At 43.7% G+C, this 20,189-nt stretch overlaps 1 protein-coding gene across 2 annotated transcripts; it reads left to right on the top strand.

Moving 5' to 3' along the window:
* The first annotated feature begins 2,172 nt into the window (after positions 1–2,172).
* Positions 2,173–14,779, top strand: EIF2S2 (eukaryotic translation initiation factor 2 subunit beta). Of its 2 annotated transcripts, none has more exons than XM_031047632.2 (9): positions 2,173–2,249; positions 7,300–7,480; positions 8,285–8,388; positions 9,354–9,489; positions 9,757–9,857; positions 10,240–10,388; positions 11,292–11,348; positions 12,338–12,423; positions 13,176–14,779. In XM_031047632.2, exons 2-9 carry the CDS (start codon positions 7,300–7,302, stop codon positions 13,349–13,351), a joined length of 990 nt encoding a protein of 329 aa, XP_030903492.1. In that variant the 5' UTR covers positions 2,173–2,249; the 3' UTR covers positions 13,352–14,779. The 2 variants fall into 2 exon arrangements, with proteins under 2 accessions (XP_030903492.1, XP_005147577.1); XM_005147520.3 differs by lacking the exon at positions 2,173–2,249 and adding an exon at positions 2,696–2,847.
* Positions 14,780–20,189: the final 5,410 nt, after the last annotated feature.

Raw genomic sequence — 20,189 nt, 5'->3', positions numbered from 1 at the left:
CTTGGCCAAATGTTGCAGTTGGTAACAACTAATAATAAACAAGTAATGCAGCAGCACTCTTAAATTTCTGGAACTTATTTAATTCACAAGGAAAGCAAAGAAGAAAACAGAACCGTGAAGTTCTGCATCTTGAATGTGAGCAGTGGAGGGGTTAAAATTAATAGAACTTGATTCCCAGGCATGCCTTTGATGTTGCAGTGTCTGCAGCCAGGAGCTTCAAAGATAGTGTTTTGGTTTCTATCTGAAGATCAGGTCATAACTCCAGGACAGCACTTCCAGCAGCTCCCATCAGCTCTTCCTTTTGTATTTTCCAAATATTGTGTATTATGTATGTGCACAACATTATATGTTATGTATTATACATTACGCAGCACAAAAGGAGGAAATACTGGGGTTTGTCATTACCAGGTATCTCAGGGCATTTATCACCAATACTTGGTCCCCAACTATTACTGACAAAATGGTGAAGTTTATTCTAGAATGTATAAACAGATACATTATGGATGAGATACTGGGGGAATTATGCTCCTCTATTTGGTACCACCAAGGTATCCAATGAAAGTATTATGGCTAGTATTGGGCACTGTGCTTAAGTACATAAGTCAGTGAGGCGCAGAAGACAACAATGAAAATGAGAAATGAACAAAAAATTATCTTCTTGTGAAAAAGGTTGGAGGGGTTGGATTTACATCTTCTGAAAAAGAAGACTGTGGGGGCAAGACAAGAATGGGCACACAGATATTCCAAAGGTCTGTGGGTTGTCACACACAGAACAGTGAACTTTTGCATCCTCAGCAGACAGTACAACAGGCATTGGATTAAATCACAGCAAGGAAGATGAAGACATGTTTTTGTCCGCACCTGAACAGGCTGCAAAGAGAAACTCTGTCCATGGTGGGTTTTAAGACCAGCTTAGACAAATGAAATTGGGGTGATATAAAAATATGGTTATCCTGTTTCAGGACAGGAGGCTGGTCTGGGTGAGCTTTTGGAGGTGAGGTGGGTGTCAGGCTGTGGTTAGGTCAGTGCAGGTATGGTCATTGCCAATCCATGAGCTTCATGCTAATGAACTGTTTCAGCATTAACAGTCTCATACGACAGGGATGCTGAAGCAAACACTTGCAGCGAAGAAAATAAGAATTTGGTGGGAGACCATCTTCAGTGTTACAGCAACACCAAACATGTCTGCTCAACTTATCAACAGCATTGAATAACAGCTGCCTGCAGTACCTGACAATCTATGGTATCTCTGCAACATAATACAAGTAATAAAGACACAAATGCTGCAAAACCCCAGGGGAATGTGCTGGTATTGAAGTAAGCAAGAAAGGTAATATTTTGTACTTGTGTTTCAGAGGTTTAATAGAAAAGCATTGTAGTCATACCAGGAAAAGCTAGAACTGATCCTGTCTGGGTGCTATTATGTCTCTAAACTGAAGGCTTTGTGTACAATATGCTGGGTGTCCTCATTTTCAGCTGAGGCAAGCACAAAAGGTGGGTGAAAGAAAGACCAAGGACAGACGAGATGGGCATTCTTTTCTTGTAGCTGACTAAAAACAGTTAAATTATATAGTGTGTAAAATCTCCCACTAGTAAAAAGAATAGTACAAGTTTACACCACACAATAGGAAGTTACAGAACTCCAAGAATGCAAATGTTCAGGAACTATTAAAATGTAGAACACCCCCTAACAATATTTGGGTGGATGTCCCTGCTTTAACACTTTCTTGCATGAAATGGATGACCTTTTGATATCAGAGTTGTTTGGGAGGCATAATTTTAACACACACTTTGTCGTAAGTCATTCTGTGGTATATTAGTGTCATGTTCTTGTATTAGCTAGCACTATGGAAATTGAATGAGGAAAGACTAAAGGGATTAAAGCATGTGATGTATGAGAAGCTGAGAGCCTGGACTGTTAAACCTATAAAAGAGAAGGCTCTGAGGGGATCTAATCAATGTGCACAGAGGGAAATAAAGTAGACAAGAGATAGACTCTTCTGGATGACAGGACAAGGGGCAGCAGGCAAGGTGGAAGTATAGGAAATTCCCCTTATAGAAACTCCATTTTCTTCATGTAGATGGTAGAACAGGTTGTGGTGTCCCCATCCTTGGAGTTACCCAAAACCCAGCAGGACAAGGTCCTGAGCAACCTGTTCTGGCTACAGCTCCTGAGCAAGCAGGTTGGACCAGGCGCTCTCCTCAAGTCCTTTCTTCCACCAAGGAGCCTGTAATTCTGAGGAAGCAAGGTAGGTCTGCTATTTTAATGACGGAAACAGCAGTACTGCATTTCCCCCCTGCTCGGATCAGAGCCACCACTCAATTCTCCCCCTTGCCTCTGTTCAGTCATTCTCTCGTTCCTCCTTTTCCCTTCATGCTTTTGTATGCCATAAAGCTGGGAAAAATGCGCTTCCTGGGCCCGAGAAACCACAGGAAGAGGGGCCCTGTGAGCAGCAAGGGCTCCTTCAGAGCACACTACTTCTTGAGGGCCCTGCCGCCGCTGCTCCCCGCCTCACACCAGCATCCACCGCTGCCCGACTACCCCCGGACCCTGCCGCCGGGCCAGCTGCGGTGCGCTGAGCTGACAGCCCCGACGGCCCGGGCAGAGCCGGGCCTCAGCACCCGCCTCCCGCAGCCGGCAGCGGCGCAGGCGCAGCCCGGGAACGACAACTCCCGCGAGGCGCCGCGGCGGGCGCGCAGGCGCGGGCGGCGGGGGAGGGGAGCGCTGATGCAAGAGGCGAGCGCGGCGGTCGCGGGTAACGGCTGATCTCCGGGTGTCCGGTGCCCTGCTCCGCCTGTTCCTTGTGCCCCGCTCAGCGCCAGGCCGCAGCCATGTCGGGCGACGAGGTGAGACCCGGCAGCCACCGCCGCAGTCGGGGGAGCCAGGCCTGAGGCCTGCGCAGCGTCCGGGGCCGCCGCCATGTGGGCGACCGGGCCTGAGGCCTGCAGCCGGCAGCGAGCGCGGCCCCCGCCCCTGGTGCAGAGCCGGCTCCCCGGAGCTCGGGAGGGCGGCGGTGTGCGGGTCCCGCAGCCCCACTGGGAGGCGCCGGCCCCCAGCAGAGGGGGCTGAGGATCGGACGGGTGCGGGGCTGGCGCCTTCCCCGGGTTCTCCCGGCCTCAGCTCGCTGCGGGTTCCCCCTGGCCGCGGGTGTGGCCTTTCTCCGCGGTTTGTGCGGAGGCCCCGAGCCCGCCGGGAGGTCCCCGAGTTCTGCTGGAGGCCGCCTCTGCGGGGCGAGGCCGGGGAGGAAGGCAGGGTCCCCGCCACTCCTTTTTCAGTGTGTTTCGCGCTCTTCTAGCGATACATGGCATTTAGTCAGCTTACTTGTGACTATTTGAAGTTTTAATATCTTGTGTTTTAACCCTGAGAGCTAAACATCTCCTTTTTAACAGACGGTAACTTCAGGTTTTCCGCATCTGATGGTGTTTGCTCAGGCACACTTCCAGGGAAGTAAATACATCAGTCTGAGAAGTCTTTCAAGTGTTGTAGGTGTTGGCACGTTTACTAACCTCATTTCTATTGCCCTTATGGAGAAGGGGAAAGCTTTTCATGTATGAGATTATAAACACCCTGGCTGGGTGACTGTATAGTGTGTGGGAAACTGGATTGAGATGGCTATTGTTGTTCTTGTATCTTCTTTCTGGTGTTGTTCAAAATACCTGTGTGTTTTGTTCCCTTCTGAGCAAAGTGATCGCTCTAGCCTTGGACACAGGCAAGTCATGGTATGTCCTACATAATAAAGGAGAACTAGTGTAATAATTACTTAATGGTAGCTGGGACTGACTTATTCAGCTGCTTTAGCATCTAGAATGAATGTACAGCATTTTTATGCTTAATTATGTCCTTGGAACTGCTGTTCTAATTCCTAGGTTGCACTCTGGTTCTGGAAATTAAAACCCAGGAATCCTTGCATCAGATGCTTTCTGTCTCAGGTCCATGAAGAAGTTCATCTAGTTTCTGGTTTGGATTTACTTTGTCAGGAAAATTATTTTTCTTGCATAATGCATTTGTTCTGACATTGAGGTATCATCAGGAATACCTAGTATAGAATCACAGGAAGGTTGTGGTTGGAAGGGACCTTAAAGCTCATCCAGTGCCAGCCTTCTGCCATGGGCAGGGACACCTTCCACTAGACCAGGTTCCTCAGAGCCCCATCCAACCTGGCCTTGAACACTGTTAGTAAAATTACATCTCTGGATTGCTTATGTAGCAGTCTGACAGAGTAAAATTGGTAACAGATATCATAGTTGAAGTGTTGCTCTTAGTTCTTCTGGCTAATATATGTGTAAGTGCATAGGCCTTCTGGAACTTCTGTATCTCGGGGTCTTAAGAACCAAATAGTTTGTTACTGACATTAAGTTGGTGCAGCTTTAAAGCCAACTGACCTATAAAGTTGAGGAGGGTGAAGACACATGAAGACGGACTTGCACCTTGAACTGGTATAGATGTTTCAAAACCTTTTTTTGTTGCACTGGACTGTAGCTTAAAATTTTCAGAGGTGTGTACAAGAATCCCTGGTAGAAACCTCTACTGTCCAGGTGTGGCACGGAAGAAGCAATACAGGCCCTGTTTGGTTTGCTAAAAATCCTATAGATCTCTAGAAGTTCTTGCCCTGTAGTTTTGTGAAGCTTCAGGAAATAATAGCAAATAATGCTGTTTTGAGCAGCCAGAGGGTTTGAGTCTTAATTGGTCTTAATAACTTTGTGCTCCATTGTAGACATCAGCTCAGCATAGTGTAAGGATACCTGAACTAACTTGATCAGGGCAGAGTTGCTATCTGCTTTGTAGACACGCCTGTAGACATGCATGTTTGTTCAGACTGATGAAATGGGATTTATTGTGAGGTGTCTCTGCCCATGGCAGGGGGGTTGGAACTGGATGATCTTAAGGTCCTTTCCGACCCTAGCTATTCTATGATTCTAAGTTGGGATTTTGACTCTGTAGACATTTGGAATAAGGAGTAGGCATATAGAGAGCTTTCTATGAGAAGGAATTATGTGGTCTACAGATGACCCTGTATAGGAATTTAGCTTTGAGGGCAGAAACAAGAATGAAATTTGTAGCTGTGTCTACCCAGGAAAAGCATGGGTTTGGTGTGTTTGGGTTGGGAGCTACAGGCTTTTCAGCAAAGGGCCTGCAACTTTCTACAGTTTTTCAGTGCTTAAATGGTATCATAGTGCTTCGACTCATCAAACATACTGCACAGACATTAGGAATAAAGAAACTTCTGACGTGTGTATGTCAGGAAGGCATATGACAGGCTAGTTGGTTATCAGGCTGGTTAGTTTATATCATGATTTATTAAAGTGTGTGTGACCCAAGACCCCTGCTTTTTCATTGAAGGCCTTGATGAACACAGGCCTCCTTCTCAGGTTGTGGAACTCCTAAATTAGTTTTCTGAGAGCAGTTAGCATGTGATGACTAGGTCTTAAGTTTGCAGAAGCTTGGCTTAACCTGACTGGATGGAGTGGACCTTCAGAGCAGTGCACTTTTCAAGGCCAGCTACGTTGTTTTTTCAACATTATAACTATCTCCTGCATCCAGAAGTTGTCCTTGTGTGTTAACTTCAGGTTATTTCAGGTGTGGTACTACTGAAGACACAGTGCCTCTCGTAGACACAAGATATGCTTTACGGTGGTTCAGAATGAAAGATGTTTTTCTCTTCCCAGAGAAGAGTGATTTGTTACTGGTGGGCTGATTCTTTCTTAGAAATTAAGATCCAAACATAATCTTACATGTTCTCATGTGGCTAAGCAAACATGAAACTCTTCATAGTCTTGCAAAGCTTCCTTGAAATGAGTCATGATCTTGAAAGTGGTGCTCATGTTCTTGCTCCCAAGGCTGTGTACTCTTGCTGGTGCAGACAGCTTTCCTTCTGTTTCAGCAGACTGTGGAGGTTACAAGAGGAAGGCAGCAGACAGTATAACTGGTTGTGCATATTCTTTGATCACTGTGCATTACAAGAACATGATTCATGTGTGATATGTCTGAGCAGCAGAGGGAACCCTCTGGCAGAACTGCTTTGAAAATCATTTTAGCACTGTGTGTTCCACTAAAACACACTCAGCAGTTCGAATGCCTCAAGCGTCAGTGTCCCATGATGCTGTGCTTCATACACTCATAGGTGCAGTTTACTTCCTTGAACAGAGCCTTTATGAAACATATAAGTTTCAGAAAATTGGAAGAATATCACTAGAATACCGTATATAGGAGAATGACAAGTGTGAGGAAAAGATTGTTTGTGTGGGGAGGGAAACTGCTGGACTGTCAGGCTGCAACAGACCAAGAAGTTGGAAAGCTGCTCCTCTGATGAAGTGGTGGTATTTTGAGGAGTGAGGGTATTTGTGATGCTGAATTTTAACTGTCTCTGAGAACACTCTTCAATTACTTAATAAGCAAAACTGGAGAAAGAGTCTCATTAAAGTCTCTAAAATGGTTTAATGTGTTAAATATATACAGTGGTGTAAAAATATGGCCAGATGTATGTAACAAAGCTGACCAATGGCTATGATGTCAGACTCCCATCTTAAGTGGAAAAAAAAACGTACAAAAAGTTCCTGTGTTGGAAAACTGAATTGCTCATGTGTTAAATATCCAGGTCTGCAGGTGATGAATAGGTTCAAAGTGAGTCTTGGGGTTAGTGTCTTCTTCACGGTCAGCCTAGCTGAGTGAAGCTGCTTCACTGGCTACAGAACTCATTAAGAGCTTTAATCACTTGACCTGAGATTGTTTCCCACCTGTGGGGGAAAATTACAAGACCGTTGCTACTTCCATAGCACTGAGAGCCAATACAGGTCTTGCTGTATCATCAGCCCCTTCTGGGTTTTTCAGGCTCTAGGGGTATAGATGTGCTTGAAGTTTTTCCTAATGCTGAGGGGTTCAGTGATTGCTTGGCACAGTCTTTAAAACTCTAGTCCATAGTGGTAGTAAAATGTAGAAGTAGTTGGTAACTGGTCTGTCAAAGACTTCAATGTTTTCACCTGAACTAGTGAGTAAATGGCAGGAAACTTGGACTATTCTAGGAGAAGTAGCAGAAGCTCTACTTTGTCAAGTGGCCTTGTTAATTCTTCACATCAGTCATACCTTGGGATGGGCCTGCAATGTTCCTAAAGCAGTCTCTAATCACTGGTTTGAGTCAACTAACTTGTATTACGTTGTTACAGCTCTAGAAAAGTCCCTGCTGGGGACTGAAACCAAGAAACAGTTTGGGCAACTGAAGGAATGAGAGAAACTTAAGGGTGTAATAAATATTTAGTGGTAGGTGATTATTATGCTGCTAAGGAACTCTTTGACTTTTACAGATGATTTTTGATCCCACTATGAGCAAGAAGAAGAAGAAAAAGAAGAAGCCCTTTATGTTGGATGAGGAAGGAGGGGATACACAGGCGGAAGAGACTCAGCAGTCAGAAACAAAAGAAGTTGAACCAGAGCCAACAGAAGACAAAGATGTTGAAGCAGATGAAGAAGACAGCAGGAAGAAAGGTAAAGTGAATCAATGCAGATAAACTCTCAAAAGTAGTGTTTCTGTATTTTGAGACTGTGAGCCCCAGTTCAAGAATTTGGCATCGCAGTGTATAATGCTGGGGTTGTAGTTTTTGGAGGCTTGAGTAATAAATACCCTGCTGCCTATTTGGAGAATCCCTAAAGTAAGCGTGAAGTTTTAAATCTTCCACTCACAGTTTGTTGCAGTAATTCCCCAGTTACAGTTGTTTTCATTTGAACAATTTAGCAATAGTGTGGGTGACAGAAATATGGTTAAAAGGGTTTCTGGGTTTTGGATAACTATAAGTATGATAACTAATGTGTTCTTTGGAATCTTTGAGAAAATAAGCTTGTGACTGTGGATATAACCTTGCTTTTTAAATTGAGGCCAGTGTCACTTAAGATGACCTGATTCAGGGATTGCTGTTAACTTAAATCCAGTTTGTTGGTAAAATTGGCTCCTACAGTAGATCAGGGAAACTGTACATTCCTCCTACAGTTTCCTTTTCTTTCAGGCTTCTCTAATGTCAAGTAACTGCTTTCTCCTGTACAGCAGAAAGAAGGATTAAGCATTTCACAAAAAAATACGAAAATACACTTAGCAGATGCAGAAACTGTAAAATAGCATTGAGGTATTTGGGGTAGATGGAATGACCTCTTTAAAACCTGAAGGATATATTTGTAAGGGCTACAGACCATTGCTTATCATTTACTGTAATGTTTTGAACATTTGGATGTAAATTAAAAACCTTAATGCCTAAACTGTTCCTGCAGTTACACTTCTTTTGGCAATCCTGTTTTTAGATGCAACAGATGACCTGGATGATTTAAACTTCTTCAATCAAAAGAAAAAGAAGAAAAAAACAAAAAAGATATTTGATATAGATGAAGCAGAAGAAGGTTTAAAGGTTTGTTTCTATAACTAGGCCATCTCCTCTATGGCTGAAAACTTTCTTGCTTTCATTTTCTCAGGATTGGCAGTGCAGGAGCTGTTTTGAGTCTGTCATTGTGTCTTAGTGCAGTTCATCACTTAGATTTCTCCATGTCTTTCATATGTAGTATGTTCTATTGAACAATTTGCCCCTTCAGGGAGTGAAAAAACTAACTGATCTGCACAATGAGCAAGTAATTCTGCCTTCTGTAGTAAGTGTTGACTAGCATCAAGGTTAATTGTCTTTGGGGTGAGAGAAATAAATGGATGTTAGAAGGCATGCTCAGAATAGTCCTTTAAAGGCCAGCCCTTTAAATAAAGGGTATATATCTGCTAAAAAATCTGGTTTTACTCTGATGTTTCCTTTAGAAGTGATTAGCAACTGTTCTGTGTTCCAGAAGGTGTATGAAATAGTTTTGTTTCCCAAGTTTTGTTCCAGATTGTGCTTTTGTACCATGTGTCAGTGTACTTAGCAAGCCCAGAGAGCAACAGGACAGCAAAATGTTATGCGTAAACCTCTTCTTTAGATTCTGCATTATGGGGAAGAAAATGTCTCTCTGATCTGCTCCAGACAAACAAAATACTTGCTCTGAGTTCTGTACATGTGCAGAATTGTGATAGCAAGTTGGACTAGCTGCAGGTAGTAGCACAGGTGTGCCTTACCTTACTGCCTGGCATGTAGAGTGTTTTGTTCTCTTGTGCCCTAAAATAGCTGATGCCTCTAGGTAAGTATAGCACGACCTTGTTGCTGACCTGCCAAAAGTTAGATCAGAAGGTAAAACTCTGGCCCTGCTTCATGGTAGTAGTGCAGTAGTATCAGGATTGTGATGAATATTATTAGTACTCATCTGATACAGTGTGCTGCTAGTATTATTTCTAATGCTGTACAATGGAAATTTTTGTTTTAATACTGTGAACTGTAGTGTTACTGTTTCTTTGCAGGACTTGAAAATTGAAGGAGATGCGCCAGAGGCAGTAGAGCCTGAAGATGACCTTGATATCATGCTGGGCAATAAAAAGAAGAAGAAGAAGAATGTGAAGTTTCCAGATGAAGATGAGATAATGGAGAAGGATGAAGGTAAAGGTGTAATCTAGCTCAGTGTGATGTTGAAAGTGAAGCATAATCCATGTTGTAGATTAATAAGTTCTGTTAAAGTGCCTTTTTTGTTTCAAATTTTCTGTAACTGCTGGTGTCAGAAGTAGGCAGACAGAGAAGACTTGTGTCCACATCGTAGTGGAATCTTGTTTGATGTTTGCTCCTTTAGAAATGGTGTAAGCAGGAGGTTAAAGAATGTTTCTTTTCTCCTTTGTTTTTTTGTTAATGAATACCAACTTTCTTTTACAGCTTTTGAGGACGAAGATAGCAAAAAAGATGATGGAATTTCTTTTAGCCTTCAGTCAGGACCTGCATGGGCAGGCTCAGAAAGAGACTACACATATGATGAGGTAGTGTTCAAGAGTCTTTTTCCACATTGATGTGCAAAAGTAGAGCAGAGCCTTATGCTCATGTCCTATTTCTAACTTGAACGACTTGTAGTCAGAAGCTCATATCACAGTTTGTTTTTGTATAGGGCAATATTAGTGATAGCTAAAACACCTCTGCTAATAGGCTCTAGATATGAAGTAAGCGCTTGGGAAAACGGCTTTTATGTTTCGCATTTATCAGAACATTTTGAAGCGTGTGTTAAAAAAAGCATGTGGGGAAATGCTAATGGGCAGACAGTCCAATACTCACTGTGAACACTGTTTCAGGTGTTTTTTTAGAAGTGATATACTTGATTTGAGAACTACAAGATACTCAACTTGATGTGAATCCCTCTTTTGGCAGCTGCTCAATAGAGTATTTAACATCATGCGGGAAAAAAACCCGGATATGGTAGCTGGAGAAAAGCGGAAATTTGTCATGAAGCCTCCGCAGGTTGTAAGAGTAGGGACCAAGAAAACATCTTTTGTCAACTTCACAGATATCTGCAAATTGTAAGTTTCCCTTTTTACTCCCAGGAGTAGCAGATAAATGCTCTTTTCTGTGCTGTTGGCTGTTGTGTTGAGTATATGTTTCCTGGCCAGAGGATGGCAAACCAGATGTAAGCTCACAGTAATTTCAATCATACTGCATATTGCTTCTGCATTTCTCTGTGAGAACATACTTATGAAGGTGGTTTATTGGATAATTTCTTATTTTATACTTACATCATGAAAATGGTAGACTTGCTACATGGGCCTCATGGACTGAAACTAAACCTTTTGTGATTTCACTGCCTCCTGTCAAGTGTAGCTGATACTTATTTGCAAGTCATGGGCAAGAGGGTGCGGAAAATACTTTGAGCTGGCTCCAAATACTTTTCTCTTGGTAAATGCTATGGAAATCAGTATTTCCCCCTTCCCCACCCTCCCCCTGGCCACTGGTTTCTGCAGTGCTTTCTATGTCTTAATTATTTCTTGCAAAGACAGCTCTGTTCTTGGTGGGTACTTACAGGAATCCATACTGGGTTTGTTTCATAAGTGTACCAGAAAATAGTCCTGGTAAAATCATACTGAAGAGCTAGGTAGTACACTAAAGTGAATTTTTAAGGATAGCTAGTAGTACTTGTTTCAAGGAATGGCAGGGGAACTGGAGAGTAAAAATGGAAAAATCTCAAATAGAAAACTTACTTTCAATAGTTACTATAATGGGGGGTGGGGTTGTGGTGGTGGCTATTTTTTTATTGTGGACTGTTCAGCTTTCTCAGTCATTGTCTGCCTATGCTCTTTGGTGCAGGCCTTCTGACACTGCCTCTGTTTAAATTTGATAATTTAAGGTCATTTTAGCCTGCCAGTCCTGTGTAAATACCAGTTTTCTCTGAAAGCGGAAGGTTAAACATACTCTTACTTTATTTTTAGATTACATCGTCAGCCAAAACATCTCCTGGCATTTTTGTTGGCAGAATTGGGTACAAGGTAAGGCTACTGGGCTGTGTATGTGTTTGTGCATGTCGGAAACAAGGGCAGGATGGTTCACATTGTCTTGGGTTTCTATATGTACTTCAGGCTTTTGTTCCCTGCACTTAGATGCTGTGCAGAGTGATTGAAGAGACACCATCTTTGGGAAGAGGTACAGAGACAAACTATACCCAGGGAACAGTCTGGATAAGGCTTTGAATTCCCTCTTTGGGACCTTTCTCAAAGATGCTGTGGTGGCAGAGCTGTTTGTCACAATTGCTGAGGACGTCTCTGTGGCTTGTTTCAAGCTGAGGCCAATGGCGGGTAGCTAAGGAAGAGAGAATGCCTGACTGCCTGATGGTGGGTCTTGGGGGCCTGTTGCTAGTTATTCTGTCTAATGCAGCAGTTAAATCCATCTGTCTTAGCATGAAACTTTATTGAAGATCTCATGCTGTGGTAGTATACTTTCTGGTTGTCTAGTCATTGCTCTTTTGTAGGCTACAGTGTTGTTATATGTAAATACAGAGAATCAAGGAGTCTAATTGCAACACGTGTATAACAAATGCCCGTTTGATTGGGCTTTGAGATATCTTCAGCTCCAGATGACTTAGAAACCGTAATGTGAAAAAAAATTGAACTTACTACACCCAAATGGCTAGAAGAGGGTCTTACTATTCATATTAACCTTACTAGAGGGTCGTCTTGGTCACTTCTAAGCAGGTATTAATTTCCAATTCTGTAAAGCTCTTCTGATGTGGTTAACTATGAAGCTGATCTCTGCTGGAGTTTGCCTTTACTTCAGTGAGGGTTATGTTTGGGCAAAACTTGCTGTAGGCTTTTAAGTGCCTTCAGAATTTTGCAGTTTTTTCCCAATGTAGTTCTGGCTTACACTTTACTTTGAAGAATGCATCATTATCTTGCTTCATGTTGTTTACACTTGTTTCATGACTTCTTTTATGGCTTGATATCTTCTGCAAATTAAGTAATTGATTTTTCTTTCAAATTAGTGGCTCAATAGATGGTAACAACCAACTTGTAATCAAAGGGAGATTCCAGCAAAAACAGATAGAAAATGTCTTGAGAAGATATATCAGTAAGTAGAACTCCTTTATCCATTACTGATTTTCTCTGAGCCTTTTTGATGACCAGTGGCCCATGTGTGTGTGAATACTGTGGAGTTTCTGTGTTAAGAAGCTACAACTTTGTTGCAGCTTTATAATTGAATAATGCAAGTACAGGTGGTTCTATCCTGGTTCTAATAAGCACACAGGTTGTACTCTATCCTGGCACTAAAACACACCAAGGAAAACAGTAAGAACATTTGGGAATTGCTTGTTTGCTCCTGATTTTCATTTATTTGCATTGCAGACTATGGAAAACAGTGATTGTTAATTTTAATGTTAATTTTTTGTTCTTGAACTGTTTAATTTTAATTTGTTGTGCACACTAATTAACAAATACATTGTGCCTGTCACAGACTGCTGTTCAAAGTACTACAGGTAATATGTAACAAAATGTACTTCTTTAATGTTCTCTCTGTCCCAGAGTTGCTGTTTCAGCAGAGGAAGTTATGGAACACCAGTGGGAAATCTTAACTAGTGGTTGTTTTTAAAGCACCAGTGTCAGCACTTAATGTTCCATCTGAAACCTAATCTTTATTAACTTGGGAACTAAAGGGAATTTTTAGGTTGCCTCAGCCTCCGTGATTTTCATAGTAAGCCACTTCTGAGTAAATGCACTTGAACAGCCTTTTAAGGCAACTGTTAAACTAAAGGCTGAAGAAGTGGTGACTTGTCTGCTGACAATGCATGATCTTTTAACTGCCACTCAATTCCTTTTCTACAGAGGAGTATGTCACCTGTCATACGTGTCGGTCACCGGACACAATCCTACAGAAGGACACCAGATTATATTTCTTGCAGTGTGAGACCTGCCACTCTCGCTGCTCTGTCGCCAGCATCAAAACTGGTTTCCAGGCTGTCACAGGCAAGAGAGCACAGCTCCGTGCCAAAGCTAACTAGTCTGCTAATCAACACTGGATTTTGCGAAGTGTTCTGGGGAGATATGACTGGACAGGTTTACAATCGGAATGGATTTACCATTGTATTAAAACAAGATTGTAAAAATGACAAGAAATTTGGCTTTTGGTCTGTGAAATCCTTGCAAGATGCAGATCCTCAAAGCTGTTCACATACATTTGCTCATTGAATATATTTTACCAACTGTAAGAAACGTGATGGGAGAGGAGGTGCTTTTTAATCCATTCGGAGTTCTGTAAAACACAAGATAAATTAAAGATACTATAACAGTGAGTGTCTATGATTTGGATTTTTCCTTCAGTTTCCTCTTTTAAACAGCTCATGGGAATAGTTGGTGTGTTGTTCTGCAGATCATATAATTGAAACTATGTCCAAGACCCAGAATAAAGTTTAAGATAAAGGTTATTTTGCTTTTACATAACAAGCTTATTTTTAGTTTAGGCTGTCATTGAACAGAGAAACCAGTCACAGAAAACCACAGGGGTGATACACCAACCTGAGAGAACTGTGCATGCTTTTATAGTCACATTTATAGGGGATGCATTTTGCACAAAAAGTGACATCAGGACTTGTTGATAACTGCTTTATCAGGCAGAATGTAGCTCTGAAATAGTTCAGACACCATATTGATGCTGAATTTTAACAGAATTGAACTGTACTGTAAGCTTTCATAGTGTCATAGTACTCGATTTTGCAATTTCTAAAAGAGAAGAAATGTTTCTGTTTAAGTCCTGCACTCTTCACTTTGAAAAGAATAACTAAATGCAGCAAAAAACCTTAAATATCAGTAACATCATTTTATGATGGCTGCAGCACACTGTCTTATGTAAAACTTGAATTTACAGAAGATACTGCCAAGTAGTTTGAGTTGTAAACTAACAAATTATGCTTCTTGCTCCTGATGCGCACTTCTCTTTGCTAGCAGCCACTATCACTACTAGAGGACATGCCCAGTGCTGTCCTAACTAGTTTCTTCTAGTGCTGTAGAGATTCTGTTACAGCTGCCAAGTACAAAGATGCAACCAGGGAGAAAAGTCCCTGTTGGGTACCCTGAGTGGGACAGTTTTCATTAGAATTGCCAAGGATATGGTGTAGTAGCTCAGGACCCGGGCACCCATCCCTGCAGGTAAGCAGAGTAGCCTCCCCAGAGAAAACCGTCATCATTTGCTGAACATAAATACCAGAAACTGAAGTGTTTCTACCAAATTTCAATCTTTGTATGTATATTAATACAGAACACAGTCTTGCCGGGATGTCATCTACTTGCTATTTGAAAACCTGACAGCACTGTAAGGCAAAAATCGAGGATTTATGGTTGGTTTTTTAAAAGCATTTTGAATTTCAAGTGAGCTATAACTAATGTTGGATGTATCTTTAAGTGAATAAAGTCAGGATCAGTGCCTCTTGTAACATTATTGTTGTATTGTTTTTTTCTCTAGCAAATAGGCATTCTCCTGTTGGAAGTAAAACCATTTGGAGAAATGCTAGTTCCCTTTTCATTTCACTGACTTGCTATTGGGGCACACTGAAAATAGCTGAGGCCAATGATACTTTCTGTTTTTAAATGCTTGCTTTTTCCTGGGTCAGATACCTTTAACATACCTTAGAAAGTATGGCTATGCTGTAGTTAGTGCATTAAATACGAAGTTTCACTTAAAGTATATTTGGATCAAAAAGATGAAGTTAGTAAATCAATAAATATTCAACCCTGTGAGCTCTCCTAGCTCACAGAAGAGCTTTATAGGTATATCTTAAAGATGTATTTTGAGTCTGCATGAAATCCTGAAGGTTTGGATAACTAGTATTTCAGTGCAATATCCTGAGCTGTAGACTCTTAATGATGTGGAATAACCTCACTGATGCATGAGAAGTTCTGTGTTTAGGAGTAGAGTTGATTTGCTTTTAATGTTTTTAAATTACCTTCCAGCCCACATTCAGAGTGGATATAATTTGCCACAAGGCTGGTTGTGAACACAAGTACTTCTTGCTGCTTGTAAAGGTGGTGTAAGTTTGAAGTGCAGTTGTGCGTTCAGAGCCAATAGGGTTTTGTACTTAAGTGAAATCTAAGTAAGCAGCTAAGGCTGGAGTACTAGAGTAAGGTGGTAGTTTTGCCTTGTATCTGCATGCAGGCATGTATTTGGAGGCAGACAAACAGTGTTCCTCCATGCTTTGTGAGCTGAAAATTGGCTGTGTGGAGATGGAGATGTGGGAGCCAGATTTATTTTTTTTTAGGTACTGAAACACAGAGCAGAATGGAATTTGTGTTTGAATAGTTGGGGCGGAGCTTGGAAGCTAACAAAGAGCATAGTGATGCAACTGTGTTGCTCCTCTCCATGGCTTCTGCCATGGCCAGAGTGCTCATATATCTTACCTAAGTAATTGAAGCTGTGGCAGGTCATAGAATCATAGAAATAGAATCAAGCACCAGTTCCCTTCATGTTTTCCAGCCCAGAATATGCAAAACAAATTCTCAGGCTTGTTGAGAAAGGTCCTGGGAGAATTATATGGAAGACATTTTGCTGTCAGTCAGCCTGAACTTTACTGGTACCGTAGAATAAAATGTTTTGGGTTGGAAGGGACCTTAAAGACCATCTTGCTCCAACCCCCTGCCATGGGCAAGGACACCTTCCACTGGAGCAGCTTGCTCCAAGCCCCTGTGTCCAACCTGGCCTTGAACACTGCCAGGGATGGGGCAGCCACAGCTTCTCTGGGCACCCTGTGCCAGCGCCTCAGCACCCTCACAGGGAAGAGCTTCTGCCTAAGAGCTCATCTCAGTCTCCCCTGTTCTGGCAGGTTAAAGCCATTCCCCTTGGCCTGTCCCTACAGGCCCTTGTCCCAAGCCCCTCTCCAGGTTTCCTGCAGCCCCTTTAGGCACTGGAGCTGCTCTGAGGTCTCCCCTTCAGGAGCCTTCTCTTGTCCAGGCTGCCCCAGCCCAGCTCTCTCAACCTGGCTCCAGAGCAGAGCTGCTCCAGCCCTCGCAGCATCTCTGTGGCCTCCTCTGGACTCTCTCCAGCAGCTCCAGGTCCCTCTTGTGCTGCTGCCCCAGAGCTGGATCAGGACTGCAGGGGGGGTCTCCCCAGAGCACAGCAGAGGGGCAGGATCCCCTCCCTGAGCTGCTGCTCATGCTCTGGGGGTGCAGCCCAGCACATGGGGGGTTCTGGGCTCAAGCATACACTGAAGCTGGGTCACGGGGAGCTTCTCCTCACCCAACACCCTGAGAAAGTTGGGGCTGTTCAGCCTGGAGAAGAGAAGGCTGTGTGGAGACCTCATAGCAGCCTTCCAGTATCTGAAGGGGGCCTACAGGGATGCTAGGGAGGGAGTCTTCATTAGGGACTGTAGTGATAGGACAAGGGGTAACGGGTTGAAACTTAAACAGCAGAGGTTTAGATTGGATCTAAGGAAGAAATTCTTTACTGTTAGGGTGGTGAGGCACTGGGATGGGTTGCCCAGGGAGGTTGTGAATGCTCCATCCCTGGCAGTGTTCAAGGCCAGGTTGGATGAAGCCTTGGGTGATAATGGTTTAGTGTGGTTTAGATGATCTGGTGATTTTCCCACTGATGTCAGCAAGTGTTGGATCAAAGCCAGAGATGAAAGTACCTCATCTGCTTTCATTCTCCATCAATATCCTCATGCCTCTCTTGCATACCCTGATTATGTGTGGACTGTGTGGACTCCTGGGGCTAGCCGTTGACGCCATTTATATCCCTTCACACTCTGCCGGCCCTTCTCCAGGAGAGCAACACCCTTCACAGTGTTAAGCTACCACAGAGGAGGCAAAAGGCACCGACCCCTTTTTTAATAATACAAGATGATTAGTACCCCATCATTGTTGTTGATTATGCTCATTCTTTGCTGTAAATGAAGTTTAGAAGTCATTAAAAGATTTGTCAGCTGTGACTTATGAGCCCTTCTTGCTGCAGGGGAGTGAAGCAATGACAAATTCTCTCCACCACCATATCATCTGTTACACGTTAGAAGTTGCCATGTTCCAATTACCAGGGACCCACCAAATCCATAAATGAAAAGCAACTCAAATATCCTGCACAGCTGCTGGGACCGTTAGTCAGAGCCAGAAGGGTTCACGGCACCAGGCTGAGAGGGAATCAGGACTAAAACCACTTCAGTGCATGCAGGGCATCACTGGCTACTGCATGGGTCTTTATCAACCTCAATGTTGCCTTGGGCAAACCTTTGGGGAGCTGGATCAACACCTGCCTTCCCAAGCGGGAGACAAGACTAAAGGGCTGCAGGAGCTGAGGGCTGGGGTTACTGAGACATGACCAGCACTGGGTGGCAGGATGGGGCCAGAAGAGCTCAAGAGTCAAGTCAAAAACTAAATAGAACAAATAGCTTGCTCATTTTTCTTGCTTGCAGCACAGTGGCAAAGGATACAGTTAGTGCCAAGTGCTGTGCTGCCTTGTCTGCCACTTCTGATGAAGCTGGCACCAAGAACTGCCCAGTTCTCTGGGCACCCTGCAGCTTCCCACCAACATGTGCTACTCAACCCTGCCCTTCCCATGGGATGCTGAAGAGTTTTTCTGCACCACTCTTCCTCTCAGTCATACAGGTAAGATACTGGCCCCTGAGTCATGGCAGGAAGACAGGAGCTCTTCAGGTCATCACAGAATCCCAGCCTGGTTTGTGTTGGAAGGGACCTTAAAGCTCATCCAGTTCCAACCTCCTGCCATGGGCAGGGACACCTTCCACTAGAGCAGATTGCTTAAAGCCCAATACAGCCTTGGCCAGGTCTCTGTAGCATCCTTTCTCTTGTCCTTGCCCTGGGGACTAGCCCCAGTGTGCAGATTACACACAAAGCCTATGCCTATCAGTGACTCTCAGTGCTCATCTGCTGCAGGGGAAGGGCATGCATCAGGTGTTACCAAACTATCTGGGTGATGCCAGGGAAACACTGCGGAGCTTCTTGTTAACACAACAGCTTATAAAATCAATTAGATCACATTAAATGTCAATTTGGCCCTCATCACGCTTAACCTCCATGTGAGAGGGGTAATGGCCCATGGAAGTTTACTGCCTGTTTGGCTTTAATTTGTTGGGCATGGTGGAGGGAGCATTCACAGTGACAAACTTTGCTTTCCCAGGCAACAATACCTATTACTAAAATCTTTGAGATGGGTTTCTCTCCAAACTTTTCTCTATGAGACTCCACTGAAGGTGTCCCACAGGAACCAAACCAGAGCAGCGACTGCAGTCATGACTGTGTCTGGAGCTTGTATCCTGCATCTGGCACTGGCCAACACCTAGCGCTGCCTGTAACACCAGCAGAGGACTAATGTACCCACTCAGTGCAAAGAACTGTTCACTGTTGCAGAGGACTTGCTGGTGGCTCCTGGGGAGCATAGTGGTGTGAAGGCAATGGGTGCTGGTGGGCTCTAGCTTCAGAGAGGCAGCACCCTCTACCACAAGTGAGATGAACACGGTGTCTCCACTACAAGTGCCAAGTGGCACCGACCATCACTGGCTGAGCAGAGTCCCCTTCTCCCTTGGGTGCAAGCCCTGCGGGTGGTTCTCATGCCTCTCCCATTGCCAGTGTGTCCTGAGTATGTGCACAGACCCAGCAGTGCTCAGCTCCAGCCTGGGCAGAGAAATGCACTGAGTCAGAGGAGGCTGAGATGCTCCTCCTTTGGGCACGGTTTCTGTTGGCTCTAATAGCAATGACAGAGTGAGTTAGCAGAGCACATACAAAACTTTCCAGGCTTTGAATGAAATAGAAGAGTATTTACTGTGGAGCAGAGGCGAGAGTGAACTGAGAGAGCGTTACATGGGATGGAAGGCAGCATGATTCATCAGTGGGGAAGAGCAAGACAACTTACCTGTTTTCTGCAATTCCATTTACAGCCAAGAAAAATGAGCCATCATAACAGAAATTACATGTGACAGGAAAGGACAAACTGCTCTGATCAAAACAACAGCAGATAACTCCTGGAAGAACCCTGTCACGGGCACCCAGCTCCATGCGGAGGGTGATATTGAGCTGGGAGGATGCTCCTGGCAGGACGAGGAGACACGGACACTGCACACCCTCACCTCCTCCAGGATGCATAAATAAGTACTCGGAAAGCAAGCAGTGTACCTCCAGAATACTGATTCCCCAGTGCTAGTATTTTCTGGCTCCCTTCTACAAAGCCAAGGTGATGTGATTTAAGTCAAAGCATCATAAATACATGGGAAATTCTCAACTGTAGATGAGGTGAGGCAGAAGAAGAGGTTGGAAAGCAAATACAGAAGCAATGAAAACAAAGCTAATAATGCAAGTTGCTGAGAATGGCTGGTTCCCAGACATGCCTGAAACGGTTCCCAATGGCAAAGCTTTCATCTGAATCTCCACTGCACTGTTTGTTTCCTGAAGTGTGAACCTCGGGGTCAACAGCATCACGTTGGAGCTCCTCCCAAGTTAGCTGAGCCCTGAGCAGCAGTGAAATCCCTTTTGCTACTGTGCTGGCAGAGAGCAAACCCCAGACCCAGAGAGGATTTTATCTTCTTGTGGTGGAAGGAGAGGATATGTTATCAGTCCAAACTAGTCTGCAGTTAGGCCATAATCCCTACTTGGGGATCAGTTAGTAGCCCCTGTCAAAAACTTGACTGGGGGAACAGGTTCAGAGAAGATCCAAGATATAGGAAATGACAAAACAGAGATCCAGATCTCCATTCAGATCATACAACAAAGACTTAGACACCACCTAAGTCTAAATCAGACCATTTGGAATGCTCACAGTGATCTGAATGCTGACATTTTTCCTTACGTTTTGAGTCTGTTTCCCTTCAGTTCTTCCAGAAACCAGCTGGGTATTAAGTCTGATTG

This window comes from Melopsittacus undulatus, chromosome 10 (assembly GCF_012275295.1).
Source record: "Melopsittacus undulatus isolate bMelUnd1 chromosome 10, bMelUnd1.mat.Z, whole genome shotgun sequence".
Classification (NCBI taxonomy): domain Eukaryota; kingdom Metazoa; phylum Chordata; class Aves; order Psittaciformes; family Psittaculidae; genus Melopsittacus; species Melopsittacus undulatus.
Note: the sequence above shows the minus strand (reverse complement) of the source record. Positions and strands in the feature narration are given on the sequence as shown.